This window comes from Columba livia, chromosome 1 (assembly GCF_036013475.1).
Source record: "Columba livia isolate bColLiv1 breed racing homer chromosome 1, bColLiv1.pat.W.v2, whole genome shotgun sequence".
Lineage (NCBI taxonomy): Eukaryota > Metazoa > Chordata > Aves > Columbiformes > Columbidae > Columba > Columba livia.
In genome coordinates, this window is record NC_088602.1 from 106,141,323 (window position 1) to 106,163,207 (window position 21,885).

The 21,885-nt window shown below is 41.3% G+C and overlaps 1 protein-coding gene across 1 annotated transcript in view; it reads right to left on the bottom strand.

The window, feature by feature from the left end:
- Positions 1 to 4,284: 4,284 nt before the first annotated feature.
- PTCHD1 (patched domain containing 1) overlaps positions 4,285 to 21,885 on the bottom strand; it is a 39,829-nt gene continuing 22,228 nt past the window's right edge. Inside the window, exon 3 of the mRNA XM_065071167.1 lies at positions 4,285 to 11,706. Within this exon, the coding sequence (XP_064927239.1) occupies positions 10,052 to 11,706 (1,655 nt within the window). The 3' untranslated portion in view covers positions 4,285 to 10,051. The remainder of the gene's footprint in view (positions 11,707 to 21,885) is intronic.

The following is a 21,885-nucleotide window of genomic DNA, read 5'->3' on the forward strand; positions in this document are numbered from 1 at the left end:
GCCAATTATTCTTATAAGCTTTTAAAGAATGGTAAAGATATGCATGCCATATTTTGGAAGGCTGTCTGATGAAGGTGTAATAAAGCTTTGCCCTGCAGTGGCTCAGGTACGGGTTGTTACCCATCACACTTGTGCTGGCCCACGCTTGCCTCTGTGTCCCCAGTCCTTGGTCACTCAGGTGGTGTCAGATGGACTGTCTGCCTCAGAAAGAGGACTGACAAAACAAAACTCAGCCTTTGGCTTCAAAGGGAGAAGTAAAACAGTTGTCTGTGACATGATGGGCTGTGCTTTAAACAAGTGTTTTGTAATAGCTGTAACGCCCATGAAGTCTGTGGAAAGGTGTTGATGTACACAAAGAATGCATCACTAAAGTACTTTTTCCCATCATTTTTTCCATTTCTCCTTCACCCAGGCTCCACAGTTTAAAGCTGTGTTGGTTGCAGTTGCCAATAATCTAAGACTTACTTATTTACAGCCTGGTGCTGGAACAGACCACCTGAAGAGCTCTCCAGGGCTGTGAGTACATTTGGGAGTTTTTCCTGTGCAGGTTTTTTATGGAGTTCTCTACAATAAATTCAGGCATTTCTCATTTGAGTCGGCTTTTTTTCCTCCCTTGACTTTCCCGTTTCCCATACGTATTTGTAATTTCTGCCTCTGAAATGTTCTCCATAAATTTGTTATTTGCTTCTCACTTCAAACATTTTGTATTCTGAAATCTTGGCTTTTGAAGCACACACTAGGCAAGAAAAAAGAACTCACCGATGCAAGCAATCCTTGCTATAACACTGAAGTCATGTATCTCAGCTCCAAATTTCCCTTTCCTAAGCGCAATCCTTTTAACCTTTTCCTGTAAATTAGATCCTTCAGGTTTGGTGTCACCACTGACTGCATGGCAATAACTCCTCCTTTGTTGGAGAGGTTTGGAGGGTGCCGAATGACTAGCTTAAATGGTATTCTCATCCTCTCTCTTTACTCTCCTAATTTCTGCAACTTTTGTATTGTAAATCTACTGCATAGCATCCACACAGATGGTGATATTAAATGTTCTGAAACTGAGCTTGGAATGTTTCTCCTTTCCAGATCTAATATGTCATGTCACTTGTATGTACCAGAGGTGTGTCAGAGCAGAAAAATGTTGTTGGCTTTCCTGTGACAGCTGCTGTAGCCACTCTTCCAGTAAGATCCAAACCATTGGCAGAAATGGCTCCCAACAGAGGAGATAATAAGCAGGAATAAACCTGAAATTATAATGTGGCCACTGTCTCTGGAGACAACACCAGGAGAGGCTCAGCAGAATACCACCTCTCTTGCAGGCAGGGATATAGTATACTGATTGGTAAAACTGTCAACAGGCAAGTCTGGAACAGCTTGCAATAGCATACTGAGAGGAAAGAAAAGAGAGAAATTCGATTGCAGATGTTCTTGACTCAGGAATCACCTTAAGAGAGCCAGTATTTGCCACTTCACGCTGTACATAATCTGCCTGAGGCCTCACTTTATCCAGAAAGAAAACTGATCACATCTTCAAAAGAAAAGAAAAAAAAAATCCCTCCAACAGAGGAGTATTTTATCAGGAAGGTATAGATATTTCAGAAACATCAAAAGTCGGCTGCTCTTCTCTAGGAAAGAGTAATGGTGAAATAGAGTGAGGGTCCATTTGTTATATTTCAGTAAGTTATGAGCCTGAATCTATCTGACTGTACTCTTTTTCTGTATGATATTGTGTATATATCATGCTAAAGTCTCCAGCTCTGGGCTTCAGATTAGATTATGAATGATATCCACCTTTTATTCCAAAGCAACGAGGTAATTAATCTATATTTGAATTCACATAATTAGGCAGCTGTGAATTTTTATTTTCTGCACATGGGAAGACCCTGCCTTTTATTAGACAGCCTGAATATACGTTACAGCTGCAAATCTTATGTGTGCTCATCCTATTTTGCTCACCCCTTGTTCTGCCTTAGACCTTCCTTCCCTTGCAACTCAGTTTTTATATAATTTCTCTCCCATCTGTCTGACACAATAAAACCTGAGTATTTTCCTTTCTCAACAGCTCTGCATTTCTGCAGCTAGGTTCTTTCTTCCTACATTTCTTACCAACTTCTAACTACATTTCTGGGCTGGACTTTCCTCCTCTTTATATGGAGACAATGTAAGTAGGGTGTATAAAAAATACATAATTGGTATGGGGGTGTATGCACTGTATATATATTAGTGGGGCATCTCATTTTTCTGAATATAGCTGACAAATATAAAATAATTTTTGCTTGTAGCATCGGTGAACAGATTGCTTATTATGAGATATAATCAGTATGTGAAGGCATATTTTTTTGCAAGTTGTGTTTTCTGGCATTGTTTGTATACATTTAAAATTTTGTTTCCAGCAAACTTTACCTGCTCAATTCAGTAATTTCCAGGAAGATAAGAGTCAGTCTTGCTCAAAAGCATGTCTGTTCACAGAACAGAACATATTTAAGGGCACTGAATGTGGCTGAAAAGAATCAGAATAGAATATTCTGCATTCACTTATAACATATTCTATTGTATATACTCTGAGTACCCAGCTACTATGGTCTTTATCATGATTCTTATATTTCCTGTATCTACAAATTTTCAAGTGAACTTTTATTTCTGCTAATGGACTGTTAGATGTCTTGTTTTTCAGTCCTTTCTAGCTAGATTCTTGGCACTTATTTCAGTTATTCTCTGACAATAAAGTGAAATCAGCAAAACAGATCCAGTTCTCCTCAATAAGTTCTATATTGCCATTAAGAATTATAAGTTTAACTAATGTTTACAGAATTAATATGTGAGCACACTTCACTCTTTTTAGCCCATAAGCCTGCCTAGTTTTGGTGTGCAAATTAGTTGTACAAAGAAGGAAATGTGGCATTTTGGAATGGCATATGCTGATTTCTATGCAGCTGTGCGAGAATTGCACATGGAATTCAGACGTGCCGTTCATGAACATTTGTTGGACTCAAATGTGTTCCATGATAACAGAAAAATCAGACTTACCATGCCTCTGTTCTGAAGGTATACGTATAGATGAATTTTCAGAATAAAACATACTGATTACACATTTGGAAAGCCTGATTTTTGTAAATTAGATCTATGGAGAATTGTATGAACAGCTCTTGCTAATTCAGACAAATGAGGCGCACCAGCCTTGTATGGGAGTTTTGCTCTTTTTAGTTCCTGTGCGATGCTTAGATGTAGCCTCTCTTACATTAGATTAGCAATTAGAAAATGGATATAATTTGATTTTATGTTTCAGCCAGAATTTTTGTCAATAGTGCTTGTGGATCCTGGATTTAAGACAACGCAAGAAAGAACAACTGGAAGGGACAAGTCCAGGAGCCATAACAGGTGACACGAGTCACCTTTAAATGGAAGACGCAAACTTCCCATTAACCTAAAGCGACCGAAAGCCTTTGGCAGCCAAAAGCCCACCAGCTCTCAGGCCTGCTGCTCTTTGCAGTGACTCGGGCTTGGGTCTGGCTCACCTGCTTTTTAGAGCAAATTGATTTCTATCTCTTTGCTACAACCAGGAGTGACACAGCAGCTGTAACTATCACCCTTGTCACTCAGTGCAGTGGCTTGCTTCTCCATCAAAGTAGTTGGGCCTGCAGGGGTGCTGCTCCCCTTCCTCGAAGCAGTGGGAAAACATGTAAACAGGTGGTCTGTCTGGGTGTGGGAAGAAGATGATGGACCACAGTGATCAGAAGACCCTGGGGCGGTGGCTGTGGTTCTGCTGAGGAACAGGAGAGATGGGTCTCTCAGTGATGATGGGGCTAAGGTGTTGGTAAGGAAATTTTTAATAGAAGCAATTTTGTTCAATAGTAATACTTCAGGTCTGTCTACCAGGTCTAGTTCTTGTCTGAGCAGGTAACACTAGTTCTTGGTCAATCAGTTTGTGATTTTTACCTTAGCTGTTGCTTTGCCTGCTCTGGTAGGGGTTCTGCTGTTGAATTAGCTAGAAACCCCCCGCAAAATGGCAGGGATCCCAATAACATGGAAATGTGAAGTGCATTTTCCCTGTGTTTGCTGCTGGGCAGCCTGCAGCCTAGGACAAGAGGAGCTACTGGAGAAGCAGCGTGCCCTTCATCTTTGGGATGTCATCAGCTCTGTGCTGCAGCAGGTGGCTCTGAACTGCTCCACCACCCCTTGCTGATGGGAACTGGAGAAGATGCACAGCCTGGTTATTTGGGTTAGGCCAGGTGAATCAGTTTGTTAGACTGGTCATGGCATGGGACTTCCATAGCAGTTTGGGAGCACAGGAAGCAAAGAGAGAGACAGCCATTTTATTTTAGGCTTATGCTATACATTGAGAATCATTATACAATTTTTTTCCCCTAAATTAATACAAAAATAGTAAAAATAGGTTAGAAAAAGCCCAAACAAAAACCCCTGACATCTTGCAAGCCATTTATTTGACACACAGATTAAGACTTCTTGGAGCTTCAACAACCTAGAATTCTTTGTTCTTTTGTTTTTTCTTTTCCCAAATTAAAAAAAGGTGATGACTTGCAGAACGGCAACTCCATCAGACTGATTCGTGGCTGAGAATCAGCATAAGGTGATGCTGAGGTGCCCTCTCTCCAGGCAGGAAGCTGTGTCAGGACCACAGCAGTGGGGCAAGTGGTGGCATGCTTGGGCAGTTCTGCCTTGTACTTTCCTGGCAGCAGATGGGTTTCACAAGGGCTCCCTGGGAACCCAGCTCCACCACAATTTGGAGCTAAAGCTCCTCCCTTTTCTGTAATGAGACTGGGCAGAGGGTGAAGGGAAATAAAGCTTCCCCAGCCGCTGCCCTGGACTGGGTCCTCTGGAGATGCTCTGCAGCAATAGTGTGGAGCCTGGTTGTGCATAGAAGATGCTGCCCAATTTTCTGGAGGGGAAGGTGCTCCCTCCCCTTCACACCCCCTTCTCATCAGAGCAGTGTGTACCCCAGGAAGGCTTAGTTATTTCAAAATATGGATAAGAAAATAAAAGACAAGTCATTTTAGTGATAAGAGTAGGGATAAAGACATGGAAGAAGTACTTCACCCCTAGGTAGCTAATTATACAATTTTATTTGTATGGATTGGGATTTCAACACCCGCGAAGGCAGGTGGGGAGAAGGCTCTGGGTAATTCCTTTCTGATCAGGGCCTTCCAAAAAGTGGCTCCTCACGGGGCTCATGCCCTGGTTCAGCACAACCCAGCAGCTGTGTCACGATGTGAGGACTGGTTGTGCCTGTCCCCAGGAGCCGCTGGGCTGGGCTGTGGGATGGTGCCACAGGGACTGTCCCCGCCACAGCACCTGGTTTGGTGTCCCCAATACCCCCACAGCAGAGCTGCCTCTGCCCCTCCTGTGCTCCCATCCTGCCGCCAGTTCCTGATCATTTAGGAGTACCCACAGTAATTGGGGGTCCCCGGCCAACCCATGGCTAACTCCTGTTGAGTCTGCTTCCTGGTCCCGCATCTCCTTGAACACACCATCTACTTTCGAAGTTGCCAAATAGGAGAAACATCAGTTTGCTGTGTTGTGAAACGACCACTTCTTGTCCCACAAAACCCACTTGCTAAAGAGCTGTTTCTGGCTTTCTCACTATTCTAAAGAGAAGTCATGTTTTTTCTTGCGACTCTCCTGAACTTTGCCTAGTCATGCCACCACTTTCTTTTGTCTTGGTTTAGGTGGGATTTGGTGGCTCATAGGAGGACAGCCGGCCTAGAGAAAAGCATTTAAAAGTACACCTTTCAATTTACAGTATACGTATTACCTGAATTCAGCGCTGGCTCAGAAAGCTTCTGAGAGCAGATGCGAATCCTCACATGGCCAATGTAACCTCAGGCCACTTTGGTGCTGTTTTCTCTCCAGGTTCATGCAGTTGACTGTGATATATGTGTTTGCTTGTCTTTGGAAAAGAAACTCTTGTTCTTTGCCAGACAGGTTTTTCTCAGCCTTCACAGCTCTTATTTTAATCTAAACAGAACATTTTCATTTAAAGCTTTGGACAGAAAATTCTGGTTTCATCAATTAATTTTTTAAAGAGAAGTTATTCCAGCTATACCAACTTTTGTCTCTTTATTTTTTTCCTCCAATTGGAGTACTTGTAAATTGAAAATGAACTTGTGCTAAGCCAACATTAGGAATTATGTTACAAGAAAGCTGGACTGATATTGACAATCATATGCGCTTAGGTTGGTTCTTTTTTCCCAATGCTTTACCCCATAGTAAAAATATACTGTACACCATACCTTACCGTATGGAAATTTTAATGTTTGTAGAAGATATATGTGCTCAATGAGCTACAGTCCTATATGTTCTTGTTAGTCTTAGTCAAAATTTTTGCTGTTAAATTTTAGTCAGTGCCTGACAGTGTATAATACTCTGTTACTCACTGGATTTATACAAAAATTGGGTCATCTATATTGCAAACAAAACCACAGTGATACCTGGGCTAAAAAGTCACTTAAGAGTATGACAAAAAACTGCTTAAGCCTAGGTAGTCTTCCAAAACAGAGGTTCACCCATAAGGGTAAAATCTTATGCACAGTTAGCCACTGGGAGTGCTTTGGACTGAGAGCAGAGCACAGCATCCACACCTATTAATCAATTGGTGCAGCCAGGACCAATTGACTTTGGTGAAGATAATTGCTCCAGAGGAAAAAGTCAAAGGGGAGGAAGGCCAAAGTGGGTTAGCATAGTCTGAAACCTTGAGAACATGCTGCTCTGGTTCGTGTTGAGGTATTCAAGCTACCTGCAGAGAAGGAGTATTTGGTGCATCTCTCAGACACATCAAGATTCAGGCAGAAATCTCATGGATCTGGGCTGAGTCCACCTTGGACATTTCCATGGCTTTACGTTAGTCTGGAAGTGGGGAGAGGAGCGGCGGCTTCAGGTGAAACACTGTGAGACATGTACATAAATTAGTTTTGGCTCTGTTTCAGACTTCTGAGGGCATGGGGAGCCTTTAGAGACTGTTTCTTGCCTGGCCCATCCTTCCCTGTGCGGCAACTGGCCCTCCCAGTCCCGGGCAGCCAGCAGGAGTCACCAGTTGCTGGTGGGGTAACACAGCACTGGTGGGGAACTGCTAGGGGAGGAATCTGCCCTTAAAAATATTTTTAAGGAGGGGCTGGACAAACATGTTTCAGAAATGATTTAATGTTGTTGGCTCTGCCTTAGGGCAAGGGGGTGGGCTGCAGAACTTCTCACCCTGCCTTCTGTGGGCACCCAAGCACGTCCTGTGGCACTTTGCCACAGGAGTGTCTCCACATCCCTTTTCTGACAGGTTTGGAGATACAGGAGCAATTTTATCACCGTTTTTATCACCTTCCTTGAAGATCTCTGAAGGCCTCACATGCTGAGATTTAATGAGAGATCTGTGAAACTACAAGCTTGTCTTTGGACATCTCTTTAAAGGTGCTCCTATCTATGCATTTCAATGAGATGTGTAGCGCTTCATGGCAGCCATCCTTGCGCTTGGTGTTTGCAAGTGACAGCACTGGGGATAGCAGAGGTGTAAAATCAGTGTTTGCCATGTATTCCTCTCCAAAGTGTACAAACAACCCCTTTCACACATCTCCCATTTCCAGGTGTCCCACAAGCCAGTAGATTGCTGCTGCCAGAAGTGGTTTGCAAATCCTCTGTAACTCTCAACTAATGTGCTAATGCCCTCAGAAGTTTAAAAGCTATTGCAGCTGCCTGTCGAACAGCCAGGAGACAGGGCCACTGTTATTTAAATGACATAACGACCATGACAGAAAATCTACAGTGAAACTATATTTAAGGAATTATTTTTGTCTGGAAAACCCCAAGCCTGAATCTAAAGAAAACAGGGGAAACAGATCTTTCCCCTCACTTCACATCCATTTGGCTGTCTTCAAGGTATCCGCCTGATGTCTGCCAAGGCTGAAGTTGTTGTTACAGCTTCCCAGTTGCTACCGCAGCAAATGTGTTTTGCTCAAGCAAAGAGCCTGTGCATTCCTGGACACAGCTTCCTGTCCTTCTGGTCAGAGAACGGACTTATCCAGGGGAAAGTAAATGTTGCCAGCTGCACTGTCAACTTGTTTTGCTAGTCAGTATGTAACATTTTGCTTCAGGGTAAAATATCTGGTTACATATTTTCTGCTAGAAAGGAAATCCCAGAAGTATCCCTTTGCTCGAAAATCAGTATTCACTAGGCAGCATTTGTGGGTTTTGCATAGGGCAGCTGGGGGTCACTGGGGTTGGATACTAAAGAGAACTTTCACGCAATGAAGCACATCCTGGATGTGCTAATTGCCATGTGGATGACACAGGCAGCATCTCGAGCCGCAGTGCTCGCAGTGGCCCAAGCCCCAGGGCTCCTGCAATATCCCTTTGCCCTCCAGAGACTGTCCTTGAGGCAAACCCCGTTCCAGCTGCTGAAAACTTTTCCAGTACTCTTATTTTCTGGACGAGCTGCAAAAAGGAGTCCGGTTGCAATACATTTACCTTGCATGACAGGGCAACAGCCCGTATGTTCATGAGACCACCTGATACACTAGTCAGCTTCCCGCAACTGGAGTTTTGCAGGCAACATATAGGCAGAATACTCTCAGCAAAACCTACAGAATTGGCTTACGTATCCCCACCGGGGTTCAGCTGCATTGATAAAACCTTACAGTAATGAGCCTGGCGCTCGTAAGGGTGGAGGGGGTGGAAGAGGAAAGAGAGGCTGCTTTATCTGCATTACTCCACATCACAGATGCTGACAGAATTATTGATTTAGAACTCACAGCTCCAAAAATACTCAGTAATGTAATTTTTTTAACTTCTTTTTTTTTTTTTTTTTTTTTTCTCCCTCAGATGTGATGTTTTCAATAGGCCCCTTAGATATGGGCTCTTTGGAGACTTGCTGCTGCTAAACCACAGTCCCAACCTTCGGTTCGTTCCATATAACTCTCACAGTATGCTGTTTCTTGGAAGAGCCCATAGCTGCAAGGTCTATTGCTTTACAGGTACTCTAGGAAGATTGAGGGATTAAGTTATACATTACGTAAAACTACCCACTAATCCTCTTAGTGTGCATTACCAGTGAATGGCCTGAAATAGGCTCTCACTGAAAGAGCCCTAACATTCACTTTCTTGATGACAGTTTAGTATTTGAGGTTTGTGTCATGGATTTTGGTGCTGAAATATTCAGTACACCATCTTCTGTCTGTTGCTAGATCCACTCACACGTGTTAGTAGAGTGCTAACAAAGTTACAGTTGGTAAAGCAGGTTACATGTTTAACTAGTAGCGAGACATGTATAAAATAGAATTACATGTTTTCTGGAGTGACAGAGTCACTGGGATTTTTTTTTGTTTTGTTTTGTTTTTATATGAAAAAGAAACAGCTATAAAACCATGATTAAAAATGTTACAAGGGATGATTTACATTTTAAAATAATGCTATTTTTAGAAAAAAAAATAAGTGATTTATAACATAAAAGTGTTTGGAAAGCGTTTGTTTGCTGTGTACTGCCTTCTTTCCTAGCACAGTTTGCTATCTGTTATACAGTCTTGCATAAATGTTTAGATTAGGGGAGAAAAGAAAAATTAAATGTGATGGCTAAGACCTATAAGGGCTGACTCACTGACTTGAGTTATTGCTCTGCAGAAAGTTTGTAAAGCCTTTACATCCAGCGAACATTTACTGCTACTTCAGCCTTGACAGTTGACCTTTCAATCTGATTGGGTTTAGCAACAATAATTGCAGTATCTGCAGTACGGGCGATGCAGATGGCTGCTTAGGAACCCAACTTCTCTCATTAGATCTTACTTCATGCGTCTAAAATTCAACCCCTCTTACCATGTGTGTGCAAATTCTCTTGTAATAGCTGTTTTAGGAGCTGAGCAAGGTACAATCCCCTAGCTCTTTTTAAAAATTTATCTTTAATTTCTCCCATCACTTTGAATATTCCTGGATTTGGATTAGAGGGGGGAGGGAACACCTCCAAACCCCTTCCCTCCCCAGGTATTTAGTCAATACTGGTTTATTTTCTTTTTTTTTTTTTCTTTTCTGAGTAAGACCTAGTGTAAAAAAGCAACAAACAAACAAGTTAGACTGTTGTAATTTGGTCAACCACTCGGGTGCTATCCATATCCACCATTTCAACACACTCTATTTCCTCACGGTTTTCAGGGTTCTTCTTCTCTTTCCTCTTCTTCTTGGACGGTGGCAGGAAAGTCAGTATCACAGGTAAAATGGCAAAGCAGTGAAAGAAGGTGACTAATGCTATTAAAAACAAGCACCTGAACAGTGTACGGGTCAGATTTGAAGGCACAGCTGCAAGAGGAATCAGACCAACAATATAGCAGAGATAGCTCTGCAAAATAGCTACCCCATGCACTTCCAGGGCATTTTTCACCCATTTAGTTCTTGTGAACTCTTTGCCCAGGACAAAGGTTGATAACAGTGGAGCACAGTTGTCAATTGTATAATTAATTCCGTAAATTAAGCACAACACAGAAATACAATCTAGTTCCACTTTCCACAAGGTCATAAAGCCTATAACTCCAAACTCAACCGAGGCAACAGTTAGAGTGAGCCAGACATTGATCAGAGAGTCTGCCACCAGGAATGCAGAGAAGAAGAGCAAAAATAAAGCACTAATGCAGGAGTTTTGTAAGGGGGCTCCCACTGAAGAGGCATAACGATCCATGTACACAAATGATGGATTGAAAACGATGAATTTCACCTTGGAGGTGAGAGAGAGCTTCCTCAGGGTCTCCAGGAGGTCATAAAGTTCTTCTCTCTTGGTTTCCATTGTCTTGGCCACCAAGAACATCCTGGAGGCCACGACATCAACTTCATTGTTGTATTTCTTGGAAAATATTATATCCTCTGAAAAATGGGCAAACTGAGGGGCCTTCAGGAAGGAGTTCCTCAACATATCAGTGAAGTTCTTCTTGGGTAATCCAGTAGATATGTTGAGTTTCCTAAGGTAATTTAAGTAGCTTTCAAACCAAGATATCCTCACAAAGCCCTTGGTATACTCCAGCACATCCTCCTGGACACTGGTGTTCCAGTACTCGATCGACTCGTAGATGTAGAAGCCAATCACCGGGCTGTAGTTACTGAAATACTTCTGCTGGGCAGTTGTATACTCAATGGTCCGTGTGGCGGTCGCTACGATGTTGCTCAGGTCCGACCCTTCACTGACCTGCAGGTAGCCCATTAAGGCAAAGGAAATATAAACAAGGTAAAAGAGAACTACAAAAGGCTTGACATAAGTGTTTGTTATCCAGTCACAATAATAGCGTTTCAGGAACCAAACTAAAAGATGACTCTCGTAAGTGTTCGTTTCCTCTGAATCCGCCGTGTCCTCGCTGAATTTGGCTGTCAGAAGAAACCTATACCATGCAGGCTTCTCTTGCAATACCTCTGGCTTTGGTACCTTTCTGCAGAAGATACTATGCTGGTAGTTGTTTTCAATGTAGCCAGTAAACACCAGGCTGGAACCATAAAAGGAGAGTACATAGAGGTAGTTGAAGAAAATTGCAATACAGGAATTGCAGCAGAAAATCCTGGCTGCTTCAATGTTAGTGAAGGGACTGGCACCTATTCCAAAAGTGACCAGGTACATGGCAGTGGTGAGAGAAAACGAGAGCATGGAGTCTGCAAATACAGCTGCAGTCCTCTCTTTAACGTGTTGATCTTCTCTAGTTTTTCTCCAGGAGGACAACATTTCAAAAGTCCCATATAACCCATGACCTACAATAGAGAACAAAGCCAGTGTTTAAAGTACTCGAATCAACATGTGGATAAACGTAAGGTGGACATGCTAAAAGACTCAAAGGAGAAACAGCTGGCCATTACCAATGCTTGAAGTAAATGTCCTGCAGAAGAGAGAAATAATTATGGAGGTCTAAGGCACAGGAGCACATTTGCAACCTGACTAGCAAACCTTATTGTCAGAGCTTGAGGAGAGTTCTGCATTGCTGGTGCAGGGTTGATGGGTTAAAGAAAAAGGATTTCTTTCTGGTTGGTTGTTTTGTTTCATTATTTCAGAGTGCCTGTGATGGAAGATGCTTTGAAATTAGTTTTTCCTGATGATGGGATCTGACCTGTGGTAAAAACAAAGAAATACGACCTTGAAGTGCCTATGCTGGAAGCAGAGCATTGGTTGGCTGCTTTGTAGACCGTCTGTAAAAAATGAAACTTTCATATCAGTTGAATATTGTCAGATAAATCAGTCACTGATTTCTCCACTTCCTAAAGATTTTCCATCAGGAAAAAGAAATCCTAGAAATGGAACAAACAAAAAAAGCACAAATAAATTTGAGACGCAGAATGCTAGAACTGATATGGAACTGTTTAAGGCATTAGTCTTCTTTAATATGTCTAAGGGTTTGTAAAACCAAGTATGGCTCTATTTTTCTTGGCAGTTGCTACATTTTGTAAGGTATTTAATTAACTCTTAAAATGATTATAGTACTTGTGAAAGGAGATAAAGACCTGCAGACCTAAAATCCTGTGTTCAACCCCCAAGTGCAGGTAAACTGGGAAAAGTGCATGGTTTTATCTTAATCCCTGCTTGGTCATCTTCCTCTTAGTGTTTCTTTTTTTGTGATAGATAACAAAGGCACATTTGGAGGACACACCTCTGCTCTCTCATAGTAGACCTGAGCTGCAAACACAGCCGTCACCAGCTACCAGATGAATGTGTCTGAGATAAAGGTAGGTTGGTGTTTTACACAGAGATGAACATAAAAATATAGTCTTTGTATCACAACTAAAATGTAAGACTTCAATATCTTCTCATAATAACTCGCATAATGTTCATCTTTACTTAAATAGATCCTTTCCATCTAATCCCACCCTCTTTCCTGCCATTTTATAGCTCCTCCTCCTTATTCTTTTGCTGGTTTTGCTGTCCCTTGTCTGTCTCTCTGGTCTGCTCTTGCATTCTTTCTAGAAATTCCCTAAAGTCAGTCCACAGTATTTTGCTCTTACCTGTTCCCTGATAACATTAGATAAAATGATCAGTGCTGAATTAGTTGCTGATGACACTGAAGAGCAATCACAGGATTTTTGAAGCTGATGCTCCAGTCAGGCAGGTCAAGGTAATTCAGAGATCTCTGTTAGAATTTCAGGCTGCCTGCAGAGTACCAAAATTGCTGTATCAGCTCTGTCCTCTCCCCCATAGATGATTATCACTTTAGCTGCAAGGGCTATGAATAGTGGTCAAGAAACCACCAAACATATGAGGTATTTTGATGAATGAGAAAACTTACTAGGGGACTTGGAGTGAGATGATCTTTACAGTTCCTTCCAACACAAACCATTCTATGATTCTATGATTCTGTTCATTTTTAAATGCCTCATGTAGGCTAAACATGTAAATAACTTGAAAAAATAGCCCTTTTGCGGTCAATACCTTTCCCTGCAGGGGCAGCTGTACTTGATATACTCTCATGTATATCAGATATCTTACCTACATTGTTATTTGGAGTCACAATGTGGACCATGACTCTCCAATTTGTAGCAACACTATGCTGTTGGTTTTGTTACAGCATTTGGCATTCAGCTTAATTTTCCCAATGTTTTACAGATGCTCTCAGAGGCCAGGTCAAGACTGTCAATTTGATAACTAGCACTGTGCCCCCTCTTAAAGCTAATGGGGAATACTGGAACTCCCCAGATGTAAAATCAAACAAAAAGAACAATCAGTGACTGGTACCCTGTTGCTAATTATGCTTCAAATAGTTATGTTCTAGGCTCAGTAGGAAAAGCTATTAAGCTTGCTTTCAGTGTGTTCTTTGTAAAGACAGACTGACCTTTATTTAAATGTAACTGATCGCTTGCCAAAGCAGAGAGTGAGAGGTTTAATCCATTTATGGCTCCCATAAGTCCTGCAGACAGGCTCATCTCAGAATTTCACATGCCATCATATGCATTAGCTTTGAGTGAGCAAAACAGTATAAAATGAGGTCATTGAATATTACAAATTACTTCCATCATGAGCTTTAGCTATAGCATGTTTTTGTAAAAAACATTTCAGTGTTAATAGGCTCTTGCCTAAAAATACTCAAATAGCTGCATTAATTTGGAAAGCCTTTGACTTCGTGATGAGTAAAAGAATTTAGAGCTAATTAAATACGATGCTGAGCATGACAGTGTTAGGGTCACAGTTGAACTCGATGACCTTAGAGGTCTTTCCCAACTGAAATGATTCTGATTCCATCATTCTATGACTTTTTAACAGGTATAAGATTTCGGATATTGTTTGATAACGTGACTTCTGATACCACATATTTTCTAGTGTAGGAAACATAAACCCACAGTTTGCTCTTATGTAATCTTGAAGACTACCCTAAAACGGAATCTGTTTCAGAGAACTGCTCAAGTAAATGCATGAAGAGGCAGCACTGCCTGTGCTCCACGAAGCTAACAGAAAAACATTTAGATACTCTTCTATTTTGGGATAGGTTCCTCTTGTTGTTTGCTACACAATCTGTGTGAAAGGAATTGGTATTTTCCTTCAATTGTACAATTTGTGATTCCTCTGTCCATTTGTATAATAACTACAAAATTCTCATTTACCTTTAGGAAGACAAGCCTAGATGGCAAACTTGCATACTTTTTGCATCAGTGGCACTACGACCTGATCCAGTATCCTCTGAGAAAAAGATTAAGCCCAAACTCATGCACAAATTAGGCACGGCAGTCTAAAGATTAGCCCTATTTAGCTAGAATGGGATTTACCCAACCTAATTTACTCCTCTAAATACTGACTGCAAGCACAACTTGTGGGGACAATCTCTAGTGTTCTTGCTGATGCTTGTATAAGTCTAACCCACAGACATTAGGGCAGAGAGCTCCATGGAAGCATTCTGTGAGAATTTCTTTCACTGTTCTGCCATTTCAGAGTTTCCATTTTTTTTTTCATCCCTAACAGATTTGCAGCAATTACCTCTATTTCTATTGCTGGAGCTATGTCTTCCCTATATAATAATAATGAGAAGAAGGCAATTTTTTCCTTGCAAATAAATTCTGTAATTGCTTGAACTGATTTTCCCTTTTTACTAGAGGTTTAGCCACAAATCCATAATGATTTAGAGCAATTTGTTCATTATTCACAGTCATTCAGTAAATAATAAATATGAACCCAGACAGCTAATGGGCTACTGGAAATCTTTTCCTGTTGACATTTGCTATTACGATTCACTAGTCATGCCCTCCAGTCAGGCTGTACAACCATGAGCTGAAGAAGGAGTACATGGAAAGAGGGGATTTTTTTAAGGAAAAGAGATTCTGATGGGGCAAAGGAAAATCTAAGGGAACAGGAGGAAGGCATGGGTGAAAACGAGGACCAAAATATTTTTTTCCTTATTATCTTTTTCTACTACTTTGCATTGTGTAGGAGATAGGCCTACCACATATCTTGGATGAATGAGGACAGAAATTCTGGCTTTTGTAGCCACAGGAAATGAAGAAGACAGTCACTATGATTTCTGAGGAGTTTTAATTTTTTACAAGCTGAGGTGGGCTATCTTTAATTTTAGAAGCTAATAACAATACCAGCAATAAAAACAATAAATTATGCTTAGCTTAAATATAGTGCTTTTATGAGTAGCTGTAAATGCTATAAAAAGTTTCACTGGCCTCCTTCAGGATCAAATCTTGGAATTACACATGCTCTGCAAAGTCAATGTAGAGCATGCATGAGAGAAAAAAAGCACTTGTAGGAAGCTGTAAAAACTAAGGCAAAATTTTCTACTGCTTCATATTATCAAATTATTTACCTCATTTTAAATGCTACTTATGTCCAGGCACTGCAACTGTTCTTTTTAGTACCATTTTAAAACCCCCAAAGAGAAATGCATCCTTTCCCCTGCTAAGTTGTTGTTCAAGCAAGAAGCCTTTGCAAATGGCCATCAGTAGCCTGGGATTAAAGTTGGCTCTGCCCTGGTCTGGCAAATGGCAGGACGGAAGCAGAGAGCAGTGAAGGGATTTAAAGCAGTCCCAGAGCCTGTAGGAAGGCAGTGAAGTGAGTTCCCAGGCACTGGAGGCACAGAGCACCTCCCTATTCACTTGGCCTAATTGCTTCCCTAAAACAAAGGCTGCTGTCTGGTTTTGTTGTTTAAAGATTAGGGGATATGTTCAATTTTGCACTAAAATCATGTGAGGTTTTGACCTTACCATGGTGAGGTTTGGGTATTCAAACAGACTTCTTAAGTAAGAGAAAGTAAAGAGGATGACTGAGAATGAAGTTTTGGTTTCTCTTCTTGCAGTTATATTCATCTATGAAAGCAGAGATAACAGTACATTGTGGCATTCATTTTTTTGTTCTTATTGTTTTGGAGGTTTTATGTGAGTGCCTGTGCACTTGAGTACAATCTCTTTTAATAAAATCTCACAAGTTGTGAAGTTCCAGCCTTCTGCGTGGAAGGTTGTGTTTCAGGGGTAATTAATTTTATTTATCCCATTTTAATACACCAGCACACAAAACACTAACAGTGATTGATTTCCATCTCAGTGAGGCTGAATACTGCACCAGTATGTATGTTGCCCACTAAATGCCAGAATTAAGACTAATAAAGCACCAAACTGTCTTCCTAAGGGGTCAGACTCCTCTAGCAGCAGAGCTGGGTTAAGAGGGGTTTCCCCCTTCTCAGGCACCGTTTCCCCACCCCTACCAAAGTTTGCTGCCCCCTCATCGCTAACAATTCACCTGTTTCTAGTCTAAATTGGACTAAAGGAATGGTTGGGATTAGAAACACCAGAGACATTTATTTTGAGGGTTACTTTTTAATCTGAAATGTTTTACTGACACTGATGGCACAAAAGACTGGCTGAAATTGGGAATGAGTCATGGTAGGACGCATGGGAGGCTTTTAAACTGGGTAGGCAAAAACCTGAACTGGAATCACATTCTGTCAGAGTTACTGAGGTTAAGTCTGGATTTTGATTTAAGGTTTTGCTTGTATTGTAATGGCTGCATCCTTGTAACACTATCGGTTCAGCTGGATGAATGCTGCCTCCGGTTGATTTAAGCCTGAAATAATCTCACTGAATAGGAGCACTTGTCTGCAAGAGGAATTTAGTGTGCTGTGAAAAAGTGTGTGAATTTACAGAGGGCTAGTTATGTTGTACCAGCTTTCTTTGTGGAAATCTGTGAAGGTCAGCTTGATTCACATTCAAAGTGGGGGTGAAATGTCATCCACAGAGACAAACACGGAGTGAATTAACATCAAATAGCTAGGATGCTATAAATTCATATCCCAGCTTGCTGCCAATGCAGGCAAGGTCTCAAGAACTGCACTTGTGCAGAATTAGTACGCAGGAGATTAGCATCATACTGCAGGAATTGCCCCTTCCAAAATGATACCTGTAATAACATATGATATAATGAAGGTGCAATGAATTTTCCTAGCTGATAGTATTAAAAATAACAGTGTACACTGCTCAACTCTGGGATTGCTTTCCACAGTAATGTCAACAAAGAGGCTGAGATAATTTCCCCCTGCTGACTTATGTTTTTCCAGCTAGATCAGTGAGCTCATCAGCTCTCATCTCCTGAAAAGCCAAGTGAAACTGCTAATCCAGACTTACTTTGTCACAGGAGTTGGAATCAATCAGTTGTTGAAATCAACCAGTTGTTGACTAAAAACATGAGTTGCCTCATGCGGCCTCTTCCAGCAGGCACGATTTTAACTCGGAACATACAGCGGGTTCAAAATGCTACTGAATATGCAGGCAGAGCGAGAGAATTTGCATCCAGCTGAAGCAAACATCTGGCTTCATACTCCATTCCCACTAAAATAACAAAATACTACAGCTAACTGAGATCCTTCAGCATGCAGACAGAGTTAGCACCAACCCTAACTCATATGACAGTTCTCATTGAGTTTATCACAATTTAGTGGCATGGGTTGAGCCGAACAGTTAAATCATTGTTAACATGTGGTTTCAACACACTGTGGGTTACTCTCACTGAGGTACACCTTTGTGGTCCATCAATGCTGCAATGCTACAGTTTTGCCGCATGAATGTCAGACCTCAAGGACAGTGCCTGTTGCTGGACACCCCACCACGTGCAGACTTGCCAGTCCAAAACACTTCTGCTGAGCAAACAAAACACACTACAAATCCTACTGGCTTTTTCTACTCTTGCCTCAGTGTTTCTGGGGGTCACAGTTCAAGGTGTAGAGTAAAATCCTACAAAAGACTAACATGCTATAGGTTGTTCATCTGATCAACCATGTTTGCAGGCAGCAGTGTTTGTCTCAGGAGAATTGTGGCAACAGGACTGAGGGCTGTAGACAGTTAAGTAGCCTTAAATGCGTCCTCATTTGTAAAGCGAGCGAAGTCCCACCCACCCAAGCACAGCCTGGCTCCATTTCATACCTCCAAGCACAAGTTCAAAGCGCAACTAAGCATGAGGGTACATGCAGATGCGACACCTGGATTAGGAAGAACACCTGAAGAGCGACACGGGATGACATGTAAGTGTATGTTGTACTAATTGCAATGCCTCCTTTACCTCTTGTCACACAGACCCCTATGTGTCTGTATTGTAATTGGATTATGGATATGACAACATACCTCAGAAACACAACAACAATGCTGTTGGGACCAGTAGTTGCAATTATTGCTTTAAAAACTACTAAATTTTACATGTATATCAATAAGGTGTACTATGCCTGCAGATGTTAACATCTGACTTGGGATCTTCCCAAAAGAAGAACATACTGAAATTAGGTACATCAGTGTGTTAGGCATCTCGGCATGATGAATATTAAGCGATTCAGGCTGATCTCTCCAATAGCACCAGTCAGAAAGACCCAGGCATGCCCATGTATTCCTCAATTCACTACTGGGATCAAAACTACAAGCTCTTTGGTGCATTCACACCAGAGAAAAATCTGCCTCAGTCTCCAGAGAGAGAGTTGTGTTTTGTGCTGTATCTACTTGGCAACAAAATAAGAGAAACCCAAATGTTTAATAATATACTCCCAGTATCTGCTGTGTTTCACAGCTGTGGGTGGTTGTGCCCACAGAAGCACAGTGAAGAAGGGAAAGTGTCCCTGCACAACACACCGTATTGGTTGGTGCCTGCAGAGGAGAAATCTTCAACTGGTGCTCAGTGCTTCATGCTATGAGACCACAATGTTATTTTTAGTTGTAGATCCTGCAGAAAGACTCCTGGGCTGTTAAGCCTGTGCTCAAATTGCTCGATGCACAGGCAGGAAAACAGGGTGCACCCTGAAATCCAGCAGGAGGTTTATGCCTCATTTAGTTCTGGTCTAGCGCCACCAAGCACAACGTAAAAGGGGGCTAGGTCGCTCAGAAGACTGATACGGATCTGCCGCACCAGAGTCATTTTGATCCCAGTCTGCTGGCAACAAATGTCTGCCAGAATATCCTATCTTTCCTACATTTCTTAACTTGACTTCTGGAAATGCAGCACAGGATTGACTCTCTGTTCTCATGTGAAACAGCCTGTTTTGGTCAAGCGTAGCCCTTTCGGAGTTATATTAAAAAGTACACATTTGCACACAGAATGCACTGAGAAAAACAAATCATGATCATGCTCTCGGTCTCACCCTAAATGGTTGGGACACAGTCAGCGATGCTTGGGGTGCATGATGCATCCCAGTTATAAATTCCCCACTGCTATCTTTCATCATGGCAAACAAGCAACAATGAGCCAGTGTTTCAGGAAACAGGCTAATTTTAAAAGCATGATTTACATATGGTATTGAAATGAAAATCATCCTACATTTAAATCCCTAGCTCTGAAGAAATACATACACATACACAAGACACATGTTGGCATTCCTGTCATTTTTCTACCTAGCTAAGGGGAATAGAAACAAAGAGAAGATGTATTTTAAATAAGCAGAATTAAACAATGCCCAGTATCCATAGTCCTAGACTTCACCACAATCCCTAATCAGCAATGGCAGTAACAGGGTCCACCACTTTGTATTTTTGGACTATGTGTATTTTAAAGCTATTCATTATTAAAAAGCCATCTTGTCACTTAGTATTGCATTTTCAAATTTTTTTTAAGCAATTCTGAATTCAATTCAAATCGATGGCCTCTTATTATAATGATTATATGGGTAATTATATGGGTAATTCAGCAAGTGTGTGGTTAATTACGAGTATTGCCATTGATTTCAATAGAGTAAAAGTTACTGATTTAGGCTTTGGGAAAATGCTATTTTTTGCTTGTTTTTTTTTATAATTGAACCACTGTAATATTTGAGGTTTTGTTGTTATACAGATAGCAAGAATGTCAGATAAGCACATTTTAAAAGACAAAAATATATTTGAGAGAAAACTTGACCGGCTTTTTGAGAAAAATGGATATGCAAAGCAAGTTAGGGTTCAAAATCTACTTTTACATATACAGTGAATATTTAATTCCACTTAAGAATTGGTAAAGGCTTGTTTTGGCATTTAAATAGCAGGCTGTCAACTCTGTTTAGACAAATGACTTGCTTTCCTCTGTTTTTGTGAAAGACCTGGCAAAAGTTAAAAGTCATATTTTGTTCAGTGCAACAGAAGGAGCAGAGCGTTAGCGAAGTCTGGTTTTAGCTGCTGGAATATTTATGTCTGCACGGCACAATAATCTCCCGACTACCCAGACTGTGCAGATCCAAACCAAAAGCATTTGAGCCAAACCCGCGCCGTACGTGCAAGGCTGCTGTTCCGGGGTAAACAGCAGGGAAGCATCTAACTCCTGCTGGCTTTCAAAGAGTGTTTCTGCCCTGCTCCTCCCAATCATGCCTCTTTGGAAACATCAGAAAATCCCCAGGAACCACCATGTCCTGCCTAAACTGTTATTTGAAGAGAGAGGGAGAAAAGCTCAGTTTTGCGGCACAGAGGATGACAAGAGAGGGGCAGACTTTTTAGCAGGGCCTGTTGCAATAGGACAAGGGGTAGTGGTTTTAAACTAATAAAGGGGAGATTCAGGCCAGATATGAGGAAACAAGTTTTTGCAATGAGGGTGGTGAAACACCGGCCCAGGTTGCCTGGAGAGGTGGTAGATGCCCCATCCCTGGAGACATTCCAGGCCAGGCTGGACGGGGCTCTGAGCAACCTGATCTAGTTGAAGATGTCCCTGCTCAGTGCAGGGGGTTGGACTAGACGACCTTTGAAGGTCCCTTCCAAGCCAAACGATTCTGTGATTCTACATCAGCAGATAAAATTGCAAACTGGTTTTCCCCATGAAGTGAGTTTCTGACAGATTTTATGCATGTTGTGTAAAAAAATGACTTAAAGGTAAATGAAAGCTACCTGCAAACACCTCTAAAAGGTTTACCATGTTACAGAACAGCCAAGTGACACACACTACATGACAACTCCTGAAGACAGAGTAAGACAAAGTGAGTATATCTGCAGCAAAATAATGTTTAAAATCTGTTTTAAATTCCTGAGACCAACCCCCAAAGGATCAGTTGCTTCTAGGAGTTTTTTCTTCTAGGAGTGTTTTCCTAGAGGAATATGGGCCAGTGGAATATAGATTAGCTTACCACACTTCAAGTTCCACTTTTCTGGTGAAAAAGCTGCAACTAAAACATCTCAAGAATACCCTTAAATTTTGCTGTTTAAATGATGTTTGCCATTACTCTTACTTACAATATATAGATCAACTGTGTGTGAAATATAATGTTCAAAAAGTTGAAAAAAATCAAAGCACATACCACGTATTATTTTTACTGACTGAGAATAAAAAAAAAAGAAGACATTGCAAGTTTGGAACTCAGCTTTGGTTTTCTATCAAGCATCCAGATGTAGCTTATTACAACTTAACTTAATCCACTGCCAGCATTCTCTGCCAGAACGCAGAGGTCTCATGACCTGAAAATGGCACTTCATATGAAATAAATGTGTATTGGAGCACCACCAGTCAAAAGGCAATGCCTGATCTTATTC